Source organism: Lepidochelys kempii, chromosome 13 (assembly GCF_965140265.1).
Source record: "Lepidochelys kempii isolate rLepKem1 chromosome 13, rLepKem1.hap2, whole genome shotgun sequence".
In the NCBI taxonomy this organism is placed as follows: Eukaryota; Metazoa; Chordata; order Testudines; family Cheloniidae; genus Lepidochelys; species Lepidochelys kempii.
In genome coordinates this window covers 23,827,696-23,849,905 of record NC_133268.1, presented here as the reverse complement: position 1 = coordinate 23,849,905, position 22,210 = coordinate 23,827,696, and the positions used below count along the sequence as shown (strand labels likewise).

At 42.4% G+C, this 22,210-nt stretch overlaps 1 protein-coding gene across 2 annotated transcripts in view; it reads right to left on the bottom strand.

The window, feature by feature from the left end:
• PTPRT (protein tyrosine phosphatase receptor type T) overlaps positions 1-22,210 on the bottom strand; it is a 734,376-nt gene that overhangs the window by 129,815 nt on the left and 582,351 nt on the right. For both annotated transcript variants that reach the window (XM_073309805.1, XM_073309804.1), the window contains exon 12: positions 9,036-9,309. In XM_073309805.1, the coding sequence (XP_073165906.1) occupies positions 9,036-9,309 (274 nt within the window). The remainder of the gene's footprint in view (positions 1-9,035; positions 9,310-22,210) is intronic.

Genomic DNA, 22,210 nt, shown 5'->3' with positions numbered 1-22,210 from the left:
ACAGCCTGCATAAGCATACATTGTGGAATACTCCATCTCATGGAATTCCAGCTGAAGTCTTCATCATCAAGCCTATATACAGCAATGTAATGTGAGCTGTAAGAGTGAACAAGACATTGAAGTGATTCAGTGTGAACACAGGAATGAATCAAGGCTGCATTCTATCTCTACAGTTGTTTGACACTGCCATCGACCGGATAATGAAGAAGTGTATTAGCAACACAAATACTGGCACAGTATGGGTAGCTGGCAAATGCATAGAAGACCTAGTCTTTGCTATGATATCGTGCTGTTGAGCAAAAAACTACAAACAAAACAGACACCTTGGCAAAAACAGCTGGCCAAAAAGAGCCCCAAATCAGTTATGCCAAAACAAACATCCCTGAAACCTATACGTCAAGGATAGCGTGATACTAGAAGGTAAAGATATCAAAAAAGTAGAACTGTTCATTTACCTGGGTAGCACCATATTAGTCAACAGAGACCTCAAGGATAGGAAAGGCATCCTAGCATTCACTAAACTCAATCATGGAAATCAAAGATATACAGTAACAAAACAAAATGGAGAATTTTCAACTCCAATGTAACCTCAGTGGTAGCATGTGGCCGCAAGAACTGGAGAGTTATTTAAACATTAGATAGAAAACTAGATGCCTTTGAAAATAAATGCCTATGAAAGATTCTGGGCATTGGACAGAGACTTCATCACCAAAAAAAGAGATCTGAAAAAACACCAACCAGCAGCTTGTTTCCACTAGACTCAGAAGGAAGTGCTTGACGTATGAGACATGGGCTCTGGATGCCAACACACAGATTCACTCTCACATGTAGCTGTCAAGTGAAAACCAACAGGAGTGAGGAAATGAGGGAGCCCAAGGAAAACCTGAAGAACCTTTGGAAGGGAGGGTGGAACAGCCAAACTCAACACCACAGAGCAGATGGAAGAAGCAGGTAATGAAATGATAGTGCTAATGCATCAACATTGGCATGAAAAAGATGTAATAATAATAATTGCTACAATTCCCGCAAATTGGGCATTTACATACACACATGGCTACAGAGACACCTAACTAGCTAGTTGCACATGCAAATATCCGATGTGTGTGTGAAACAAATGGCATGCTAAATGATCAGCTCTACTAACCAGGTTGACCCACAATCCAAACCATCCAAGGTCACTCAGTACAGAGCTGGGATAACACCCACACCTTTTATCTGATTCTTCTTGGATTCTAAAGGTTGGTTGGTGGGGGGATAGGGGAGGGGGAGTCCAGATCTGAACTAACCCTAGTTCTGTGTTTGTTTTTTCTAAAACCCAAACCAAGCCACCTTTTTAACCCATGTCCACTGAAAACATACCATCACCAGCATTCCAAATACCTCACTCTACGCTACAGTCATTACTGGCAGATTATGCTTGTACCCACGACTGCCTTTCATATCTTAACATGTTGCTCTGGTCAGAAGAGTGATTTTGTGAGGCAGTAATCTGCTGCCGGGTTTTCTTAGCACCTATGTCTTTAAACAATCTTGTGCATGTCTCAAGTGTAATGAATATTGCATAAATTATCGTATGCAACAATGCTGCATTAATATGTATGCCATGTGTGTTCTGGAAGTGCCGGTATGTATCTTGCTCCTTCCTACAGCAACAATACATACATTTGCAAAGAGTAACTTTGTTCAAATGGAACTTTCTTACAGAAAAGCATGGGATAGACCATCCTTGGCCCTAGCATAGGTGCATGGCCTTAGAGTGGAAAGGGGGCAAAAGTGCCTTTGCCTCCGTACATACTTTGCACAAAGACAAGGGACAACCACAGTTCTTGTGCTCTGCAAAGAGCAAGGAAGGTGATGATTCTCTCGTAGCCATAGCACCTCCCCATGAAACAGCCTTGTGGGGTGGTGCAGCTTGTTGACCTGCGCGGGAAACACCTGTGCTTTCTGAGGGATAACCCCGACCAAAACTCCCATTGTGGATACACACTGCACCTATCCCTACCTCCACCCCGCCATGCAAGCTTGTGCCCTAGTTTATCCCTGAGTCATATCTGCTTGGTTCACTGACCCCACAAAAAACAGTACAACTGTCAGCACTGCAGAACCAATATAGCTGCAGAAAGGAGCCTGGTATTCATTTATGCCTCATTCATCATCACCTAGAATGACAAACTACTGAGCAATTCCAGAATCTTTATGGTCAGCAATGAAATATGAAGTAGAATGAACACAGCTTTATTTTCAGAGACTAGCCTCAGCCTGCAACAATGGGCACAATAAAAAATGAAATCTTGTTGTGACTTATAAGTTGAGCAAATGGGACTGGAAAAGTCATTGACGGAGGGTAGACATGGATATCAAAGTAGCAGTGTGGCAGTCCACAATTAGCAAGACACTTTAATATACAAAGTCCCAAATTTGGTCTTGGAAAATGTTTTCGTATGTTTCTGTAGCTCCTTGTTTGCTATCAAGTACAACAGCCAGCTGGAAAAATTAATCAATGTTAAGAAAAAGAATAGGTGAGAAACCAAAAAGGAAAACTTGTTAATGATGCCGAAACTGATTTCATCTGAGCATGTGCATATCCCTTGCACAGCGTAATTTAAGAAGACAGGATACAGTGTATTCTGTTTGCATTTACATCTGCTAATTGCTATATTTAACACAGACAAATTGCACTTATTAAAAGACAACGCTTTGGTAGTGCCAAAAGCAAGGGCAATCACTACAGAAATAAGACATCTGGACTTCGGAACTACACTCCAAAATACTTCATTCAAGGAACCAAGTGCATCTGCAGCCAGGGAGGACAACCCACAGACAGTCTCAGGGATTTAATGGTCGAAGTGGAAGGTCTGGTCGTATTCCTGATTAGGACAGGTCAAAAAATTTCCATCCAGGTTGCTTTCTGACAGAAAATTGGATTTTCAAGAAAACTATTTCTTTCTGAAAAGTGTCTGTTACCCATCAAGAATTGAGAGTTTGTCAAAAACTTTCCTGCCAAAACCCCCAAAATGTTTTTTCCAACAAAAAGTTATTTTTTCCTTGTTTAATAAAAGAAATTCTGATCAGCTCTATAACTTAGTCAGCCAAATTATGTATGTGACCACAGATAGTTCTAGAACTCTGCCCCTCAGTTTACACACCAGTAAAATGGGAATAGATAGAGGTAAACCCCAGTTATCCAGAAAGCCCAGGGGACATACGCATGCACACACACACAAAATCACAAAATAGAAACATCAGAAAAAATTTAAGCATTTCAGAAAAATGACAACCATCTTCTAAAATTTCAGTTTTCTGAATTCTGGATACAATTCTTTGAGCTGCTGAGATAACTGGAGTTAAGTTCTACTTTCCAGACTCACAGAAGTGCTGTGAAACTTAATCAATGCTTGTAAAGATCTTAGTGATCTCCACATGCAAGACCCTATATATTATATGTAGAGTACAGTTTTATTATTTTAAATGTGAAAAGATTATGATTGGAAAATTACTCATAAACTCAGGAGGTGCCAAAACTGAGGTTCCAACAGCAGGATTAATTTGGCTGTTTATTTTACTTTAGACATTTTATAATGCAAGCAGTGATGTATTAAGGTACACATATTTTAACCAGAAAACCAAGAAGAAGAAAATACTATAGCACATATGTGCAACTGGATTAAGTTTACATTGTTCTGAACTTCTTGGCTTTATCATTTTCTTTTTCTGTCTCTCCTCCCCCCACCCCCCCTTTAAAGATAAAGAGAATTGGCTTGGCTTAATACTATGCACTTTTAAATGATTCCATTTAGGTTTTCAAGTTCACGCCTCACTGAAGTGCACTGGGTGATGAAGAGGCAAGTTCTGCCTCCGTTGGCTGCTCCTGTTTGGATGGGGACAATTCTGCAGAAAAGGGCACCAGGACACAACATATATATTTAATTTGGCAGTTTTATCTGCAACAGTAAGAGACAAAAACTTATTTAAAAAGGAAAAACTAACACCTGAGAATTGACAGACTACAGATGCAGTAAAAAATAAGGAGACCTCTTCAAACAGCTTTGACTAGGGTACCCCCCCCCCCCGACAACCTCATATTTTCCATCCTTTTAATATTATGAGTTTTTGCTCTGGATCTATAAGGCATTTACCATCTCTCTCATGTAGAATGCCCTATCAGCAGCCTGAGAGCAGCTGCCCTTGGGCCTGTCAAGTAAGGTAGAGGGGGAAATGGGTGGAGCTTCCTTAGACTACTAAAACACTAGTAGGTACAAACTGAGCAGGTTGAGAATTGACTTTCAAATCCTTACAGTTTATGCCCTGATCTTGGAAGGATTTACACATGTACTTAACTTTAACCTGTAATTGAAGCCAACTGAACCACTTGTGTGTAAAATTAACCATGTGCACAAGTCTTTGGAAGGTCAGAGCATTGATTTTTAATTCCCCTCACCAACCCAGGCAAAGTTCTAGTCCTCAAGGAGGATTAGGTCCACCCCAGATTGCAGCTTTCTAACTTCAGCTATTTTGGTGTAACATAAATAAAAGAGTACTTGGAATTTTATTTTACTAGTGTTATTTACAATTGGAAAAATGTATTTTCTCCCACTCTCCCATAACTCGAACACAGATTAAGGCATCTTGCTCAACCTAAATAAATAAATAAAAAAATCCTCAGGCAAAAAGCTACCAAGGAAAGATTCAGCCTCAAATGTTTCAGAACGTTATCCATGTGTGAAAACAAGGGACTACCAAGGCTGCAAAACAGTCTCTGTACTGCAGGGCTGACCAGCACTCACCCTAATATTCCAGGGCAAGGTTGGCACAACGTTTGCAAGCAGCAAACATGGTTAGACACAAATATGTACTGAAAATCCCACAGGCATATGTTGGAGTAGGGTCGTGTCATTTTTCACACAACTATTCCAAGTTGTGAAAAGCCTTTTATACAGTAATATTGCCAACGGAATTATTTATTTACGGCATGTAGAGCTTTTTAAAGTTGAAATTAACCCCTGAGAAGAGGAGTCACTTCAGGCCTAGATACCACTTCAGTTCTCAAAATCGGACTTAAGTAGTTCATTAGTCTTTTATGGATTTACTCTCACATTAAGCGCTGGCAGCTCTGCCTGCACCCCCAAAATCTTCCAAGAGGAGTAAAAAACATGTTATACTGTGATCAGAACTGTCAGTAGCTGGAAATCCAGCATTAAGAATTGCATGAACATGCATGTAGTACAAATCATTAGAGGCAAAAAAAAAAATCAATAAGAAACTCTGCGGAGTCCATCATTCCTTCAAAAATAATATTCCCATTGATTGCTGAGGTGCTACTTTTCACACTCATGACCTAAAAACATCACTCACTTGTTGGACCACCAGGTTGCAGTAACAAGCCAACATTGTCTCCTGTATTATCTGTGATTGAGTTATGAAGCCTCCTATTCACAGGAAGAATGGCCCAGAATATTGAACTCTATGTAAAACCAGCGACTGCATGAAATCATTCTAAGACGACCTAGTTTCTATGCTGGATAAAAACTTGTCAGGCAGGATTGATTGCAACCAGGAAAGTCTCCACCTTTGGATGCTGGAGACAGTCAGCAACAACTCCAACAAAGCAGTTCCCTTCTGTGAAAGAGTTAGTGGGGAGACAGACCAGAGTCACAATAGCACAATATTGCCCACTTGCACTGGCCTCGCCTTTTGACAGAGGTAACACTGAAAGGTCCTGTGTCTTCTCAAGGGTGAGAACAGATGATCTGGCTAGATAAAGAACGGCTTCATGTGGCAAATTCCCTCATCCTTCATAGAGAAAAAGGAACATGCTTCGAAGCCAGTGGCACAATGTTACGCAGTATGTAACAATTAACTACCTGAATGACACACTGACGCCAGAGGTGAAAATAAAACTCTGATCTTCAGAGGAAGGCTCTACACGATGTGTTAAAGAAGCCGCTCTGCTTGATCCAACCACGTGAGTTTCCTTTTTATTGCCCACAGCTCCTTGTGTCATATCATGTATGCTACCATTTCCGTGGAACAAACAGTCGTTAATTGAACTTCTCGCGCTCACACTCCCATAAACACAAAAGCCTAGCTTGTTTTTTTTTTTTTAAACTTAAAGCTCTTCAACACATTTCAGTTCAACATCTTGCTTTTGACAATCACTTAGAGGGAAATTCACACAGTTTGGAAGCAGGTGTTTGGTACAACAAAGCCAAAGTCTATTCTGTTTCACACGTGTTCTATTGACACCCTTGTCTGGTAGCAGCATCACATAGACCAAATCTCCTGTGACAGTCCAGAGAAAGGAATTCAATGAACAACGGCGATCTTATTCAAACTCTATAAAAACAAATACAGCATTACACAACAGAAGGCAGGAAAACTCATGATCTGATTTTGCTGCAATCTGCCACACTTGTTTTGTATCCAGCTGTTAATTATGTTCTTTTCAACATAACAATCATGGCTAATAGTAACAGAGCAGACAAGAACTTTGACTGAGCACAGCTCGCCACGTAGTGAGAAGCTGAAACAATGCCATTCTATTGCCACCCCCCTGTGCTAAAGCTGCTTTTTGACTATTCAGAAAGTTTCTTCAAATTAAACTCCTACTGAGTTTCCAGAGGGAGATGGTATGGTTCAGTAAGCAAAGGTGATTTCTCATTCAAGGTTCCAGGTACGGAAAGATGTTTTGTCATTTCAAAATTGTGAGTGATTATTGGGGTTATAGAACACCTTGGTTTAACATGAGTGGCAAATACCCCACTGGGAGGTTTACACATCCAGGTGTGACATATGGCCAAATTTTTGCCCTGCCTTAAATGGGACATTTTTGTTATTGCATCTGAAATTTTGCAAGCCTAAATAACTGAGGCTGTAATTTTTCACCCACAATTATTTGCAGGCTCTGTTAACATCTTAGTCAAAGAACTGCTTGATTTGTGGATGCATTTGGGTACTAAAAACTGTAAACAACAAATCATGCCTGCAAACAGTTCAGGGAACAACAGTGAACCTGTAATTACTGGTGTTTGAAAAATGGTGTCTGCAAAACACAGGCCAAATGTTTGAAAAACTGGCCCAAATTACTTTGTCCTGAAACAAGGAAGAATATGCATATTCACCTGAAAATCCAAATTCTGCTTTTGGAGCTGCACACAGCAGAGCGCAGCCTATTACACTTTATACTTATTGGGCACTTTTTTCTACGCTCAGCCCTTAAGTTGCACCCTGAAAACACACACACACCTGCTGTGCCAATAAAATGTATGCATGCAAGAGGCAACTAACTGCATGCTCCAAGGGGAATTTGTATCAAAATTACTTGTTGTGCATGCAAATGTATTTTACACATGCAGAATGGTCCTACATGTATTTGAAGAAAGACCTTTTGAATATTTGGACCTAAAAGTCCAGATTCATTAAGTGAGTAAGTACCACCTGCAGCCCATATATTTCTGCCTGTAACTAAAAGGTGCAGAATAATACTGGTGACACAGTGACATGCATTAATACTGTACAGTCAAGTCAGACCCCTCATGTCCCTGCACTAGCTTGTAAACTCAGAGTACACGGACCATATGAAGCCTTCCAGCTGCAGCGTTTCAGAAAAAAACACAAACCATACACTGCTGTATTAATCCAGCACGCCAGGTGAAGCCTACATTTACATTCATATTATCTATTTATGGCGTATTAGTTTGTACTTGAGCAAATAAAGCTTTTCCTTCCCTGGGGACCCATTCACAAGCAATCAACTATCATGCAAGGTGTAACTAACTAGACACAGACAAACATGTACATATATTTTACTCTTTTCTTTATAAAGGCAAATCTAATGCTGAATTACATGAATAATGCTGGAAGGTGAAGATATCAGCTGGTGAGAAAGCCAAGGTGAGGAAACATCACATTAAAGAATTTTGCTGCTCATAAGTGATGCTGCAGATACCTTGCAACAGGAATGGTGATAAATGCTGGCAGTAAAACTGGAACGTTATAAATGCTCATTAGCCTTGCTAGTCTATTAAATCAAGCCCAACACTTTGTGTGACTGTGGGTGTGTTTTCCATGTCATGGGGCAGACACTGTATGGATACTTAAAGTGGCGCCTAACGCCTAAGTAGGTAGTTTACCTTTGCAATACGATTTGGGATACAGTATTGTCTTGCTCTTTCATAGGAAAAACTTGCATGAATTTATTAATGGAAAAGAGGACTGAACAGAGAGCACTGGTAAAAGTACTAAGAATACATTGGACAATGGCTGAATGCAGTAAAAATGCTAATAAGCTGGAAGATAAACTAGATGGCCTTTTCCATCTCGTGTTCCTATGATATGAATAATATTTCAGCATGGCAAGGGTAGTACTTGGCAGCTGGAAATAGCAAGGAATGTTTTGTACCTGTGTTGTCTCCATTCTCAACCTCTTTCCCCAACACAGGATAAATAGTTCTAGCCATATAGGATGGGCTTTTCAAAAGGCTGCAGGGGAGTAAGACACACATTTCCCATTGAAAGAGAGAGGCACCTCTTAAATTTCGCTTCAGCTGAAAATCCCAGCTGTAACTGCTGAACTAGGATATAGCCAGATTCAAGACTAGAGGCTAATCCTCCTTCATCGCTTTTTGCATTTCTCTTGTTTCATAATTTCTCCCCCAGTAATGACAAATTTGGAAGTGAAGATTATCTGGAAGTAGTAGGTCTGTCCTATAAGCCCCTTCCCTGGAGTTAGTGCAACTAAAAGGAAAAGAATGAATCAGGGAAAGGAGCAAATTGCAGTAAAATATAACCAGCCCCCTTTGTTCGGGGTATTTCAGTAAAACACATCTCTGGTAACGCCAGACGCACCATGTACAACATAATGTTCTCCTGCAGTTTTCAAAGGAACAATGCACCAGAGGCCAAAGCAGAGGACTAGTAGTGAACTGTTTAATTTTCCTCAGGCTTTCTAAGAAAAAAAAAGTGTGCATTTTTAGGAGGTGGAGGGATGGAGGTGGCCATATGTGCACAAATCCAGTCTCAGTTCTTACTGCACTTACTCCGTTCGCTTTGCTGAGAGCCTGGAAGTAGATGCTGTAGCTTTTCAGTGGTGAGAGTGGAGCATTCCAATAGCCATTGTAGGTCTTGTTGTCGCCCACCGTAAAGGGCTGCGTGACGGGCAGATTGACGGGCTTCAGCTCGGCCGCAAAGTAATGGGGTGAGTCAAGGCTGGAAGCATTTTTGTAGCTCACTGGAACAGAGAAGCACTCAATGATGTCTGCAGCCCTCCGTGCTTTCTGCAGCCTCTCTTCCTTGACAACAAGCTGATAGACACTAGGAGGGAGACGAAGGTGGAGAGGGAGAAAGAGAGAGATAAGACAAGGTTAGAATAACAAGAAGCTCACCAACAAGGAAAGAAAAAAGGCAAAGCTAAAGAAATAGTGAGACAGGAAAATTTAGCACTGAAAACAAATACCATTCACTGGGGCCCCCTTCACAGTTATGCAGTATATAGGCCCTTCTCCTCACTAATGGCTGCATTCCACTGGTGCTCTGTGGACCAGATTCTGATCATTTAGTCCGCAGTAATTCCACTGAATTTAGTGGATTTACTCCAGATATGTCCTGGTGAAAATGAGAACAGATTTCAGTTTTACGTATGCTGTTCGTAAAGCACTCTGGGATTCTTTTAGGACAAAAAGTGTCACAAATGTGTAACATTATCTCACGAAATGTTACATGTATATGGCGAAATTACTATGAACAATGAATTGCAGTAATTACAGAAACAGGCTCCAGTAACGAAGGTAGAGAGATGCATTAAGGGAATTCACAAGATAGAATTGTACTGTAAGGAGGTACCCATGGCTTTCATCCCACCATGCACCAAATGAAATGGTGGTTGAAAGTGGTGATGATGAATGTCTTTTGAAACAATTTATGCTAAGGCTGTATGAACTAGTTTGAATAAAATAACAGATTCATAGTTTGGCATAATATTTACTTGTGCGTATTATATACTTGCTGCTACCTCTGCTCTTTCGGGTTCTCTCCTGGAGCAGAACTACTGAAACAATAGGAGAAAGGCTCTCACATTAATTCCTCCATGGAGAGTCTCGTCCTAACCACCCCTATAGCTAAAATTGGCATCCGCATTGAAGCACGTGGGTTTCTGTCCCTTCCAACACTTCGTTTGAAAATTAAAGCAATTCTGGATATTCTTTCTATCTGTATAAAAGTTTAATCCCAATTTGTATCCCATTAAGCTCTTGATCTCAGTGATACCTTGTAGCAATTCCTGATGCTTCTAGCACAATTTTGTAAACCCAAGTAGGGTTGCACAGCATCCAGATACGCTTGGCTTTGTTTTCTGTCACAGACAGTTAACAAAGTCTTAAGTTCAGCACTGCTACAATTGTGACAGGCATCCTGACTGCTTAACACTACTCACCCATTTGACAAAGAAAGAGATACCAGTGCAGTCATTTCACTTTTTTTCAGGGTATTCACATATGCTGTCCTCACCTGTCTACATGAGGCTAGTTCTTTGTCTAGTTAGGAGAGATCAATGCAGAGATTGGAAACAGCCAAGAGTGCATCGTTCTAGTGGCTTTCAGAGGCTTATTGTCGCAGAAAGATTGGTCTGAAAAACTTTTAACACACCAACATCTCATCAGCACTTCCACAGGACACATGGGCGGGCAACTAAAGCAGGCCAGAGAGACCAAACAGTTAACCTGCACATTTGGATTAATCACCAGCTAATTTCTGGGGCTATCTAGCACACTCCCACGGGAAAGAAAGCAGTCAGACAAATGCTGACAAGCTATGGAAAAGGCTCAGAATGATGGACTTTGTAGGAGATGATCACAGACAATATGAATGATACATGTATATAGCACTGCAGTTATCAGTGTGAATGCTGTGGTACACCAACCCAGTGTTCAGTAGCACTCCAGGTGCACAACAACTCAGAGGCAACGTGTGTGTGGGGGGGGGGGGGGGGAAGGGGTCACAAAGGGTCAGCTTTGCTGCTTGACTTGTACTGAGCCTGTTCAAACAACTGAGCATGCTCAGTAACATCTGCTGAAGCCGCTGCCCTCACTCTGCCTCCCTCCCCCAGTATTGGCAGGTGCTGTCATCTCTGCTCAGAGCCACATGCCAGACATACTCCAAGAACCCATCAACACACTCCCATTCTGAATGAGCAATACAGGATAATTCCCCTACAAAGAGCAGAAATAAAGGGTGACACATAAAGTATGCACAATAGCTTGAACATTTACAGTAAGAGATCGACTCAATAGTTCCTAACCAGACCATGGTGGCAGAGTCCAGTAGTGGGATATAAAGGTACCTGTGTGCTACGGGGCTCCACGGGTTAGTGTCTTAAACTCCCTTCAGTCCACCCCATCCTGGAGGCAAAGCCTGTCCTAGCCTGCAGACCAAACTTCTGTCCCAGCCACCCCCTATTTATTTTATCCAAGACCATGGTGGAGCTCCTCTGCGTTGTCCTTATGCCCCGTGCCATTGTCCTGTGCCTCATGCCGGCTGATCCCCTGTCAGAAGCAGGCTCCTGCCTTGCCTCGCTATCAGACTGTGTGTTGCCTGGTCTTCCTTCCACAGCCAGCTCCCAGCCTGCTGCTCCTGCTCATACATAGCCTCTGGCTTTCCACAGAGCTCGATTCCCTCTAGCCTCTGAGAATGCATCTACACAGCCCATGGCAGCAAGCCTCTTAGCCCATCTCGAGACACCCAGGCCGGCAGGGCTTGTGCTACCTATCTAAAAATAGTTGTGTAGAAAATGTTTTGAAGTAGCGGCTCAGGCTCTGAAGCCAACCCCCCACCCTAGACTTCAGGGCCTGAGCTGCCACTTCAAAGAGCTGTCTACACAGCTATTTCTAGAGCACTAGCTAGCTCTATCTACTGGCTCAGTCCTCTCCCTACCTTTTGGAGTGAGTGGAAGGTAAGGAGCCAGTAGGTTCACCGCAGCACCTTTAATCCCCAATGATTCAAAGGCACTTTGCAAATCACTTCAACTACCACTCAAATGCAATCACTGCTGGTACAGAATGAGAGGGCGTAAATAGGTATCCTGTATCCAAATGAAACTGCTGTAAGAATTTTAGGTTGACTATGTAACCACCCACACTGGAATCTGGTCAGCACATCCAGATTTATACCACAATTCAAGCACACAATTATGCCACTTCGCTTCACTCAGGAGATGTAGATGACACCTCCAAGCTGCACAGTGCCCTGCCAGCTCTGTGGCGAGGCACTGGTCCACAGCAAATAGCGTGGCCTAGCCGAGAAAGCAAAGGACTGGCACTTGGGAGACTTATTTCTTGGATTCTATTCCTGGCTCTGCCACTGGCCTCCTGGGTGACCTTGGGAAAGTAACATTGCTTCTCTCTTGCCTCAGTTTACGCACCTGTAAAATGCAGGTGATAAACCTGACTTGCTTTGTGAAGGGCTTGGAGGTCTACTGACAGAAAGTGTTGTACAAGAACTAAGGGCTTGGCTACACTTACTTTTTATAGCGCTCTAACTTGCTGGCTCAGGGGTGTGAAAAATCACCCCCCCTCCCCCGAGTGCAGCAAGCCTGAGCGCTTTAAAGCCAGGCTCCCAGTGCTCGGAGCTAATCCCCTCATGGAGGTGGATGACCAGGAGCACTGGGAGAGCTCTCTCCCAGCGCTCGTGCGCGACCACACTCGCACTTCAAAGCGCTGCCATGGGAGCACTCCTGTGACAGCACTTTGAAGTTTCTCCTGTAGCCATGCCCTAAGTAAGGCACTATTGCAGAACTGACTCATGGAAAGAGCTGCCCCTGCTGACTCACAAAAAACATTGCAGCATCAGATTATTCCTTGGAGGTCCCCCCGTCCAAGGACTGAGCAGGGCCAACCGTTTGCAGCTTGTCAGATCTCACAAGTTCACATACTGTATGAAGACTACAGGCTAAGGAAGGAAGGAGTGTTTCTCTTAGAAAGCAGACTACAGGGAAGGAAGGTGAGGAGTCCATAAGGAAATCTCTCCCAGGTAATTTACTGGCTCTTAGTCAGGTTACCAGGTGGACAGTAACACACACCATAGATTTTGCTCTCTGTCAGTATCAACCAACACTGTCCATATAGCAACCAATTCTCACCCACCAGGCAGCTTCATGAGCCCAACAAGCAATGAGAAAACATGGTCTTCCAAATACCGAAAAAGCTCTGCTCTCCAAAACGAGCTCTCTGAGGCTTGTCAGATATGGCACATTAGTCAAGGGTCTGACTTTTTCAGCGGAGAAACTGCTCTGCTGTGTCACTGCAAGGTCTTTCATTTAAAAAAAAAAGGGGGGGGGCAAAATTGGATTCCTTGATAAATTTTACAGGTTTTATACAGATAAAATCACATTACTTTACTTTAATAGAAGCGATTTAAAGTTTTTGACAGCTCTGTTCTAAATCACCGATAAAAGCACCAGCCATTATGGTCGCCACAATATAAACACTGTGTGCAGAGGGAGAAAATGTGCTCTTATCATCATCTACAAGGTAATCTTTTAAACAATGTGTTCTCCAGTCGATGTGCAAGCATGAGAATGGATGATCATCATTCCAAATCACAGCCTTGTTTCCCCACTACAGTGAGATCTCTGGACTCTGGCAAGCTTCTTTCCCTGCTCTAGCTTTCCTTTCACACTGTATGCAGAACAACTGGGGAGATGAGCTGGGGAAGCAGCTGTCCAGAAAGATAGCCATTTGCATGGGCTTGAGTCTGGCTTTGATAGATTTTGATGGGCATCGGGTGAAGGGAAATAGCTGTCACAGAACACCTGCCATACTGCATCAGACCATTCGGCCATCCACTCCGATGTCCTGGCTCTTATTGCTTCCCTGAAAGGTAAAAATCCCCAGAATGCACCTGGTAACCATCAAGTGGCCAACGCCAGGGGGCAGCAAGTTTCAGGTCTGGGCCCCTTAACAATCACAGTCTTCCCCAGCTGGACTCTCCACCAAGGTAAAGCCGCATATTGCTGTCACGTCTTTTGGAGCTAATAGGGGAGCCCAGGCCACCCTCTCCAGCAGGCTCCTATCCAGGGCCTGATGCTGGGCAGCTAAATTCTGCACCTTAGGGCGCTAAGCAGCTGCTTCTCTGGATCACTTCCTACCTAAGTCGCCTTTTCCCCCACAGGATAAATTAAAGAATCACAAATAAAGTTTCTAACCTTCACAATCAGTCACCAGTCTCTCCTTCGCAGGCTTCATCAGGTCTGTGCTGTCAGGTCTCAGGCAGCAAGAACTCCTAGGCAGCACTTCCCCAGAGCTCAGAGCCGAGGTTGCTCCCTTCCACTGACTGCCTCCTATGAGCATGTCTGCTTCTCTTTTTAAACTCCATCTCCAGCATGTGCAAGCCTTGCAGATGCAACAGGATGGGGCCACCTGGGCCCAGGGCTGCTCCTTAACACCTTGCTCTCCAGCTTAGGGTTTGTATACCCATCACAGAGAGTTATTCCTTCCTGACCCTACACTGATGCCCTTGCCTGACTTACTAATGTTTAGAACAAGCAACATTTTAGTATCTACTTTTCCTTAAATAATACAAATGTGTTTATTACCTGCTTTGAGCAGGGGGTTGGACTAGATGACCTCCTGAGGTCCCTTCCAATCCTGGTATTCTATTCTATTCTATCCCTAACAACATTTTTCCCCATAGGGGACACGACAAGAAAGCTTGCCGTAGACATAGCCGATTCTGCAGTCCTGACTTCACTTGGGTTTTTTATTATTAATTATTATTATTATTATTATTATTATGGGATGGATAGAATGAACCCAGAATTGGCAAGAGAATCTGGAAACTTTCACCTCTATCTATGGGCCAAATTACCAGTATGCAGAAGTCATTACCATCCAAACAGCTGTTTAGTGGGCTAGGAGAAAGAGGATGATAGTGTCAGTCATCTTACAGTAGACAGATCACCACATCACTACACTCCTTCTCCCCATCCCCAAATTTCATCAGGTACTAATGGACAGTGGCATCATTAGGGCCAACTGAAAATGCCCATGCGGGAAGCTTGCATTGCCTTCATCCTTGCTGTATCCATTCTGTGGACATCACAAGTATGGTACTCCTGGGAATGCTATCAGAAATGAAAGACTCATCCAGCTGGTAGCACTGAAGCAGCAGTAGCACTCACAGAAGAGCTGCTTTTGTGGGGAAGGCATCAAATATTCATGAGATTGCACACAAAGGGCCAGGAACTAAACTCTGTCCTTTTGTTTGAAATATACAAACTTTTTGTGAACCTTACTCTTAAGGTTTCCTTAAGGTTAAGTTTCAGAGTAGCAGCCATGTTAGTCTCTATTTGCAAAAATTGGAATATCCAACCTAAACCTGGAATTGGCGGCTGTGATTGCAGAGCCATTGGCCATTATCTTTGAAAACTCGTGGTGAACAGGGGAAGTCCCGGATGACTGGAAAAAGGCTAATGTAGTGCCAATCTTTAAAAAAGGGAAGAAGGAGGATCCTGGGAACTACAGGCCAGTCAGCCTCACCTCAGTCCCCGGAAAAATCATGGTGCAGGTACTCAAAGAATCAATCCTGAAGCACTTACATGAGAGGAAAGTGATCAGGAACAGTCAGCATGGATTCACAAAGGGAAGGTCATGCCTGACTAATATAATCACCTTCTATGACGAGATTACTGGTTCTGTGGATGAAGGGAAAGCAGTGGATGTATTGTTTCTTGACGTTAGCAAAGCTTTTGACACGGTCTCCCACAGTATTCTTGTCAGCAAGTTAAAGAAGTATGGGCTGGATGAATGCACTATAAGGTGGGTAGAAAGTTGGCTAGATTGTCGGGCTCAATGGGTAGTGATCAATGGCTCCATGTCTAGTTGGCAGCCGGTGTCAAGTGGAGTGCCCCAGGGGTCGGTTTTGTTCAATATCTTCATAAATGATCTGGAGGATGGTGTGGATTGCACTCTCAGCAAATTTGCAGATGATATTAAACTGGGAGGAGTGGTTGATACGCTGGAGGGGAGGGATAGGATACAGAGGGACCTAGACAAATTGGAGGATTGGGCCAAAAGAAATCTGATGAGGTTCAATAAGGATAAGTGCAGGGTCCTGCACTTAGGACGGAAGAACCCAATGCACAGCTACAGACAAGGGACCGAATGGCTAAGCAGCAGTTCTGTGGAAAAGGACCTAGGGGTGACAGTGGACGAGAAGCTGGATATGAGTCAGCAGTGTGCCCTTGTTGTCAAGAAGGCCAATGGCATTTTGGGATGTATAAGTAGGGGCATAGCGAGCAGATCGAGGGACGTGATCGTCCCCCTCTATTCAACATTGGTGAGGCCTCATCTGGAGTACTGTGTCCAGTTTTGGGCCCCACACTACAAGAAGAATGTGGATAAATTGGAGAGTCCAGCGAAGGGCAACAAAAATGATTAGGGGTCTGGAACACATGACTTATGAGGAGAGGCTGAGGGAACTGGGATTGTTTAGTCTGCAGAAGAGAAGAATGAGGGGGGATTTGATAGCTGCTTTCAACTACCTGAAAGGTGGTTCCAGAGAGGATGGTTCTAGACTATTCTCAGTGGTAGAAGAGGACAGGACAAGGAGTAATGGTCTCAAGTTGCAGTGGGGGAGGTTTAGGTTGGATATTAGGAAAAACTTTTTCACTAGGAGGGTGGTGAAACACTGGAATGCGTTACCTAGGGAGGTGATAGAATCTCCTTCCTTAGAAGTTTTTAAGGTCAGGCTTGACAAAGCCCTGGCTGGGATGATTTGATTGGGGATTGGTCCTGCTTTGAGCAGGGGATTGGACTAGATGACCTCCTGAGGTCCCTTCCAACCTTGATATTCTATGATTCTATAAAAGGAGGACTTGTGGCACCTGAGAGACTAACCAATTTATTTGAGTATAAGCTTTCGTGAGCTACAGCTCACTTCATCGGATGACTGAATGCATCCGATGAAGTGAGCTGTAGCTCACGAAAGCTTATGCTGAAATAAATTGGTTAGTCTCTCAGGTGCCACAAGTCCTCCTTTTCTTCTTAAGGTTAAGGGAACTGAAAAGGCATTTTGTTTTGTGGTATGCTTAGAACTTATGCTTTGCTCATAGGTATCTACAGGAAGCACGGTGAAATGATTCAACATCTACTGTTGGTTTCACATGGTAAAGTGTAGTTAAAGTGGCCATAGAAAGACATGGAACATAGGTCATCAATAACAAGCCTGCCCACCAGATAACTGTACCTTCAGATCATTTTGCCCTGCTACTGCTTAAATATGTCAGCTCAGATTCCAAACTCTGCAGTAGCTACAGTAGCCAAAAAAAAAAAAAAAAAAAAAGCCCCTGCTGCAGTCTGACAGAGAAATCAAGGTGTGTAGGCAGTAGCTATTTATGTATTAGCTTGCACAAATCTTATTATTGATGCTTTGTTTTCTATTTAACTCCTGACATTAAATTTGGTTGAGCCTTTTTTACTCTGATACTGTGGCCCAACTTTCAAAATATGGTGGCTTTTATGTGATGTCCAAACTTGCATGTAAATACTTAGCCTGGCATTTGAACATGTACATGCCTATTTTCTGATTAAATATTGATTTGGACAGGAGATTAAGGCCCCAGCATTTGAAAATTCTGCCCTGAATGTTTATTTTGGTTTTCTAAAGCACACCCAAAATCCTGGGTTCTGGCACAGGGGAGGGGGGAAAATAAATAACTGAGCCCGCAAAAAGCAAACCTTGTGGCAGCCTTGTACTAAAACAAAGGTTAGGGACATGCAATGGAATCCAGGCAATGGAAATTTCATCGCATAGCCATTAACAACTTAATACATAGGTGTTAATTTTCCCCGTATGGAAAGTCTGATGGAATGTAATGGTGATGAAACTAACTGGATTCTGTAAGAATGTGGCAGGGGTTTATAGAAATTATTCTAAAATCCTACAGATTTCAATAACAAATTAAATCCATCCTACAGTGTGCTTTTTAACCATCCCATCCAACTTAACAGAATAATAATACATTTTATAGGATGGCTAATAAACCTATAGAAAGGTTAGCATTTTTCAGTTAAAAACCTACATGAATTAAATGCATAAGAGTCAAAAAGCCGGAAGCAAGAACTCAATTTTCTGAGCATAAATCGCATCTGCAAAATGTAAACCTACAATGAAACTGTGGGTGCAACTCCCAAGTACTTGCTTCTCTAGCTATATCTATAATCCGATAGCTAGAGGCTCAAGCATTCAGATTTCCACTTGCAGTCAGTTTATGGATACAAAATATGCCTGCACATTGTGGAGGTGTCATTTATGTCTCTAAAGGGTAGTATTCAGAGTAGCAGCCGTGTTAGTCTGTATCCGCAAAAAGAAAAGGAGTACTTGTGGCACCTTGTTAGTCTCTAAGGTGCCACAAGCACTCCTTTTCTTTTTTCTAAAGGGTAGTAGTTTCATATATTTTAAAATTTGACCCATAATATGTTGCCCTTCTAGAGTACCTTTAATGCAAGGATCTCAGATAGATGTACATATATTAATAAATTAAACTTCACAACCCTCCTGGGAGGTGGATGCTGGGTGCTAGCATCCTGCCCTGATGATATCTTTGGTGATTTAAGACCTGATTTTCAGCCCATTAAAATCAATGGAAAGACTCCTATAGATTACATGATGGGTTTTGGATAAAGCCATAGAGTATATATTGTGTTCTAGTAAAGTTTACCCTCAGAAAATATTTCCATGTGAAAAATACAGCAGCATTAATTTGCCTTTGGCACCAAAGTACAGACTGTGGCAGCAGGTCATTACAGGGGGTGGTGTAGGGCCAGGGGGTGTAAAAGGAAACATTTTGCCCAAGCAGAAGACTTAGATATCTGACCTTTCAGTCCCCATCCTTAATGGAAACCTCCACAACACTTTGAAAAGACGGGCTTGGGAACTTAAATTCATAATTTTGCTAGACATCAAAAACCACTGTCTTAATAAAGACACTGGATTTATGGCTCATTACTACAATTTGTAAGCCACTGACCCACCTTTTTCCTACAACTAGGTGTTAACTGTCCACTTCATCTTGAATGGTCTCTTGCAACATATAAACTCAGTGATACTCAGAGCCCCAAGTAACTGTTCATTGTGTCTCTTGCAGCTCTTTGCAGCACATTATATTAAAACACTGTGTGATTTAATTATTAATCAATCTAAATTATTAACCAGTTGGGATGCATTTAGTATATTAACCAATTGCAGAATATTTGGTCAGTCATTCTGCTGTAAGAATAATTTAGGTTAGATTAGAGTAAATGAAACAATGAATTCACATGACTGTGGCTTTTTTGGATAATGTTGATCACTAATTTGGCTCCTGAACCACTGAGGTCTGAGTATCATTGTGTTAACTCCTTATCTGTTCCACCCTTGTATTTAGCAGTGACACTCAGAGTACCTTTCCCAGACCTAAAGAAGAGCTCTGTGTAAGCTTGAAACCTTGTCTCTTTCACCAACACAAGTTGCTCCAATAAAAGATATTATCTCACCCACCTTGTATCTCTAAAATGCAGAAAGTTGTTAAAAACTAGCTGTTCTTTGTTTACAATAAAAATGATAATTTACCCTTCATCAGTGATCTCAAGGTGTTCGCATACCAGGGTCATGAGTACAGTATGAGAACCAAATAGAAGAGAACACACATTAATTAATCCTCACACCCCTGTCAGGCACAGTAGGTATTATCCCCATTTTATGGATGGGTAAAGTCAGGCACAGGAAAGTTACAATGAGTGATTTACCTAAGATCATACAGTATATCACTGATGGAACTTGAAAAAGGAACCCAGTATCCTCGGCCCCAACTACCAGAGAACACTGCCTATCTAATGCAGCTGGGAGTCTTCTATACTGAGTACACCGAGCAATACTCACTAACAATAAAACCAGCAAGTAAATGCTGGGATATAGTAGGACTGTGCAACTTCTTCTTGACATTATCCAATGGTATATTCCACAAGGAGATGAAGGGAGGGCAGATGATGACTGCATGGTCTTTCACGGGTAGGGGGAGACAAGCGTTCTGGAGACGTTCCAGAGCACAACGGTGACTTCCACAAAATCCACCCAGAACCATCTTCCTATGTGTTGCTCATCCACCACACCGCTATGAAGACAACTCTCCTTAGAACCCTGGCAAAATAACTAGCAGTAGCTACTTATGGCAGAATTTGCCCAATATCACAGTTAAAACATGCCAGGGCTTGGTCTCTTTCTTAAATTGTCTCTCTACACAAGCAACAGCCAACTGGTATTTTCCTCCAAACTCCATTAACTGCATTATGTGAGTAATCATACATAAATGTAGCAGATAGATGCCTCATGTGCATCATGAGCAGCAGGGTCAATGACCTTCAAAATTGTTCCATGAAGTGTGTGCATTTGATCGAGCTTCACTTCCTGACATGGTTTGTTGCTTTTAAGGGCTATTTTATTGTTCCACTGTTTTCAGAGATGAGTTCGGATTAAAAAAAAAAAAAAAAAAGGGATACAAAGCTAAAGCTAAATCCCAAACCCTGAACATTTTTTGTGATTTAAGGAAGTTCAGATTCTCCCTTTTTTCTTTCTCTTGTGAGAGCTACAACAAATTGGCACCCTCAGGTTCCAGTGAGGACAGGCAGTGGAACTAGTGACCCAACGTGGGAAAGGCTGCATCCCCATCCCAAATGGAAGCAAAAAGCATGGGAAACCTCACAAGGAAAGCATCCCCCTCTTCATGGCATTCCCTGTGTCGTTTGGCAGACTCTGAGGGTCTGAACAAACATTCATGTATTTGGGTTCTTAAACCAATCCTCCAAATCTCTTGTGTTTTACTCATCACTAATTTTTACAATAGCTGGTGATTGAGCTCTCACCAGGGTGGATAGTTATAGCCAGAACTTTACAACTGGAACATTTCCAAATAGCATTTGGAAGACCTTGTAACTAGGGTAATATCTGTGGACTGCAAAGAAAAATCTAAATCCAGAAAACATCAGCTGGTTCCAGAAAGGAACCTGGGTGGAAGACTGAGCAGGAAGCTATGAACATATTTATGTTACTTGGATTATATATGCATTGTTATTTAAATTGCTTACTCGTCTGTATCTAATCTGCCTGGAAAGAAAACCAACAGAGGGCATTTCAAAATTGTACACTTCCTTGTCTTAGCCATATTCATAAGCCTGACCTGGCTTGCAACACAAATTAGATATAATAGCTGATATTCCCCAGTGGAATAGTTTGGTCCCTCTCTCTCCAGTTCAATGTTGTTCTAAGATGGCAGATTAAAGATAATGACTGCAGACAGATATGGCTTTCACTGTGACAGGAGCTAATGTTAGTGGCTTCAGAGGTGTGTTTTCCCTCCTGAACCACCTGCCATCTGTTTAATCTGCAAAAACAAATAAAAAACAAAAGCAAAGAAAAATTGTTAATGTCACTTAGCATTAGGCAGGTGTCACTGACTGTGGTCTCGTTGGCATGTTCAGTGGTTTCTTTCAAGACAAGAAGTAAGTTTCAAGGACAAGAGGAGCCATGTTGTTCTTTAAGCAAGGCACAGGAGAAGAAGGGGCTCTGGTTGTATTTTGAGAGAGGGGACACAATTCGGGGACTGCTCCACCTAAGCTCTTCAATCCTCTTCATAAAAGCAGTGGGATTGGCAGGGGTATGGATACATATGGCCGTATCCTCAGCCAGCGTAAACTGGAGTAGCTCTGTTGGCTTCAGTTAAACTATGCAGGTTTATACCAGCAGAGAATCTGGTCTGTATTTAAGAACTCCCACTCCTCCTTCCCCTCTTCACTGTACAGAGTTGGAGCTGCATGAAAAAGCATTTACTATTTTACAAGAGTTTAATTAACTTAATGCCCGAGAAGAGCATGAGATTGATAACATAATACAATGAAGGTTTCTACCCTCAGAACGGGTACATCATGGCCAGATATATTGTAAGCTACTGTCCACAACTGTCCCATCAACATGCTTCAAAACTGAGCTGCAGGGACCACCTGTGGGAGGGGCAGAAGTTCTGTCTCCACAGCCCACTGAATTCCAGGCCCCTCTATCGACACCGCTCAGCATAAGCCACGTTACTGAAAAGGACAAAGGTATAAAGGAGATATGGACTCTCACCATTTGGTAACTGGACCAGGAGCGGGTAGATGACGTCAAAGCCCTGTAATTGCATAATCCCCTGGCA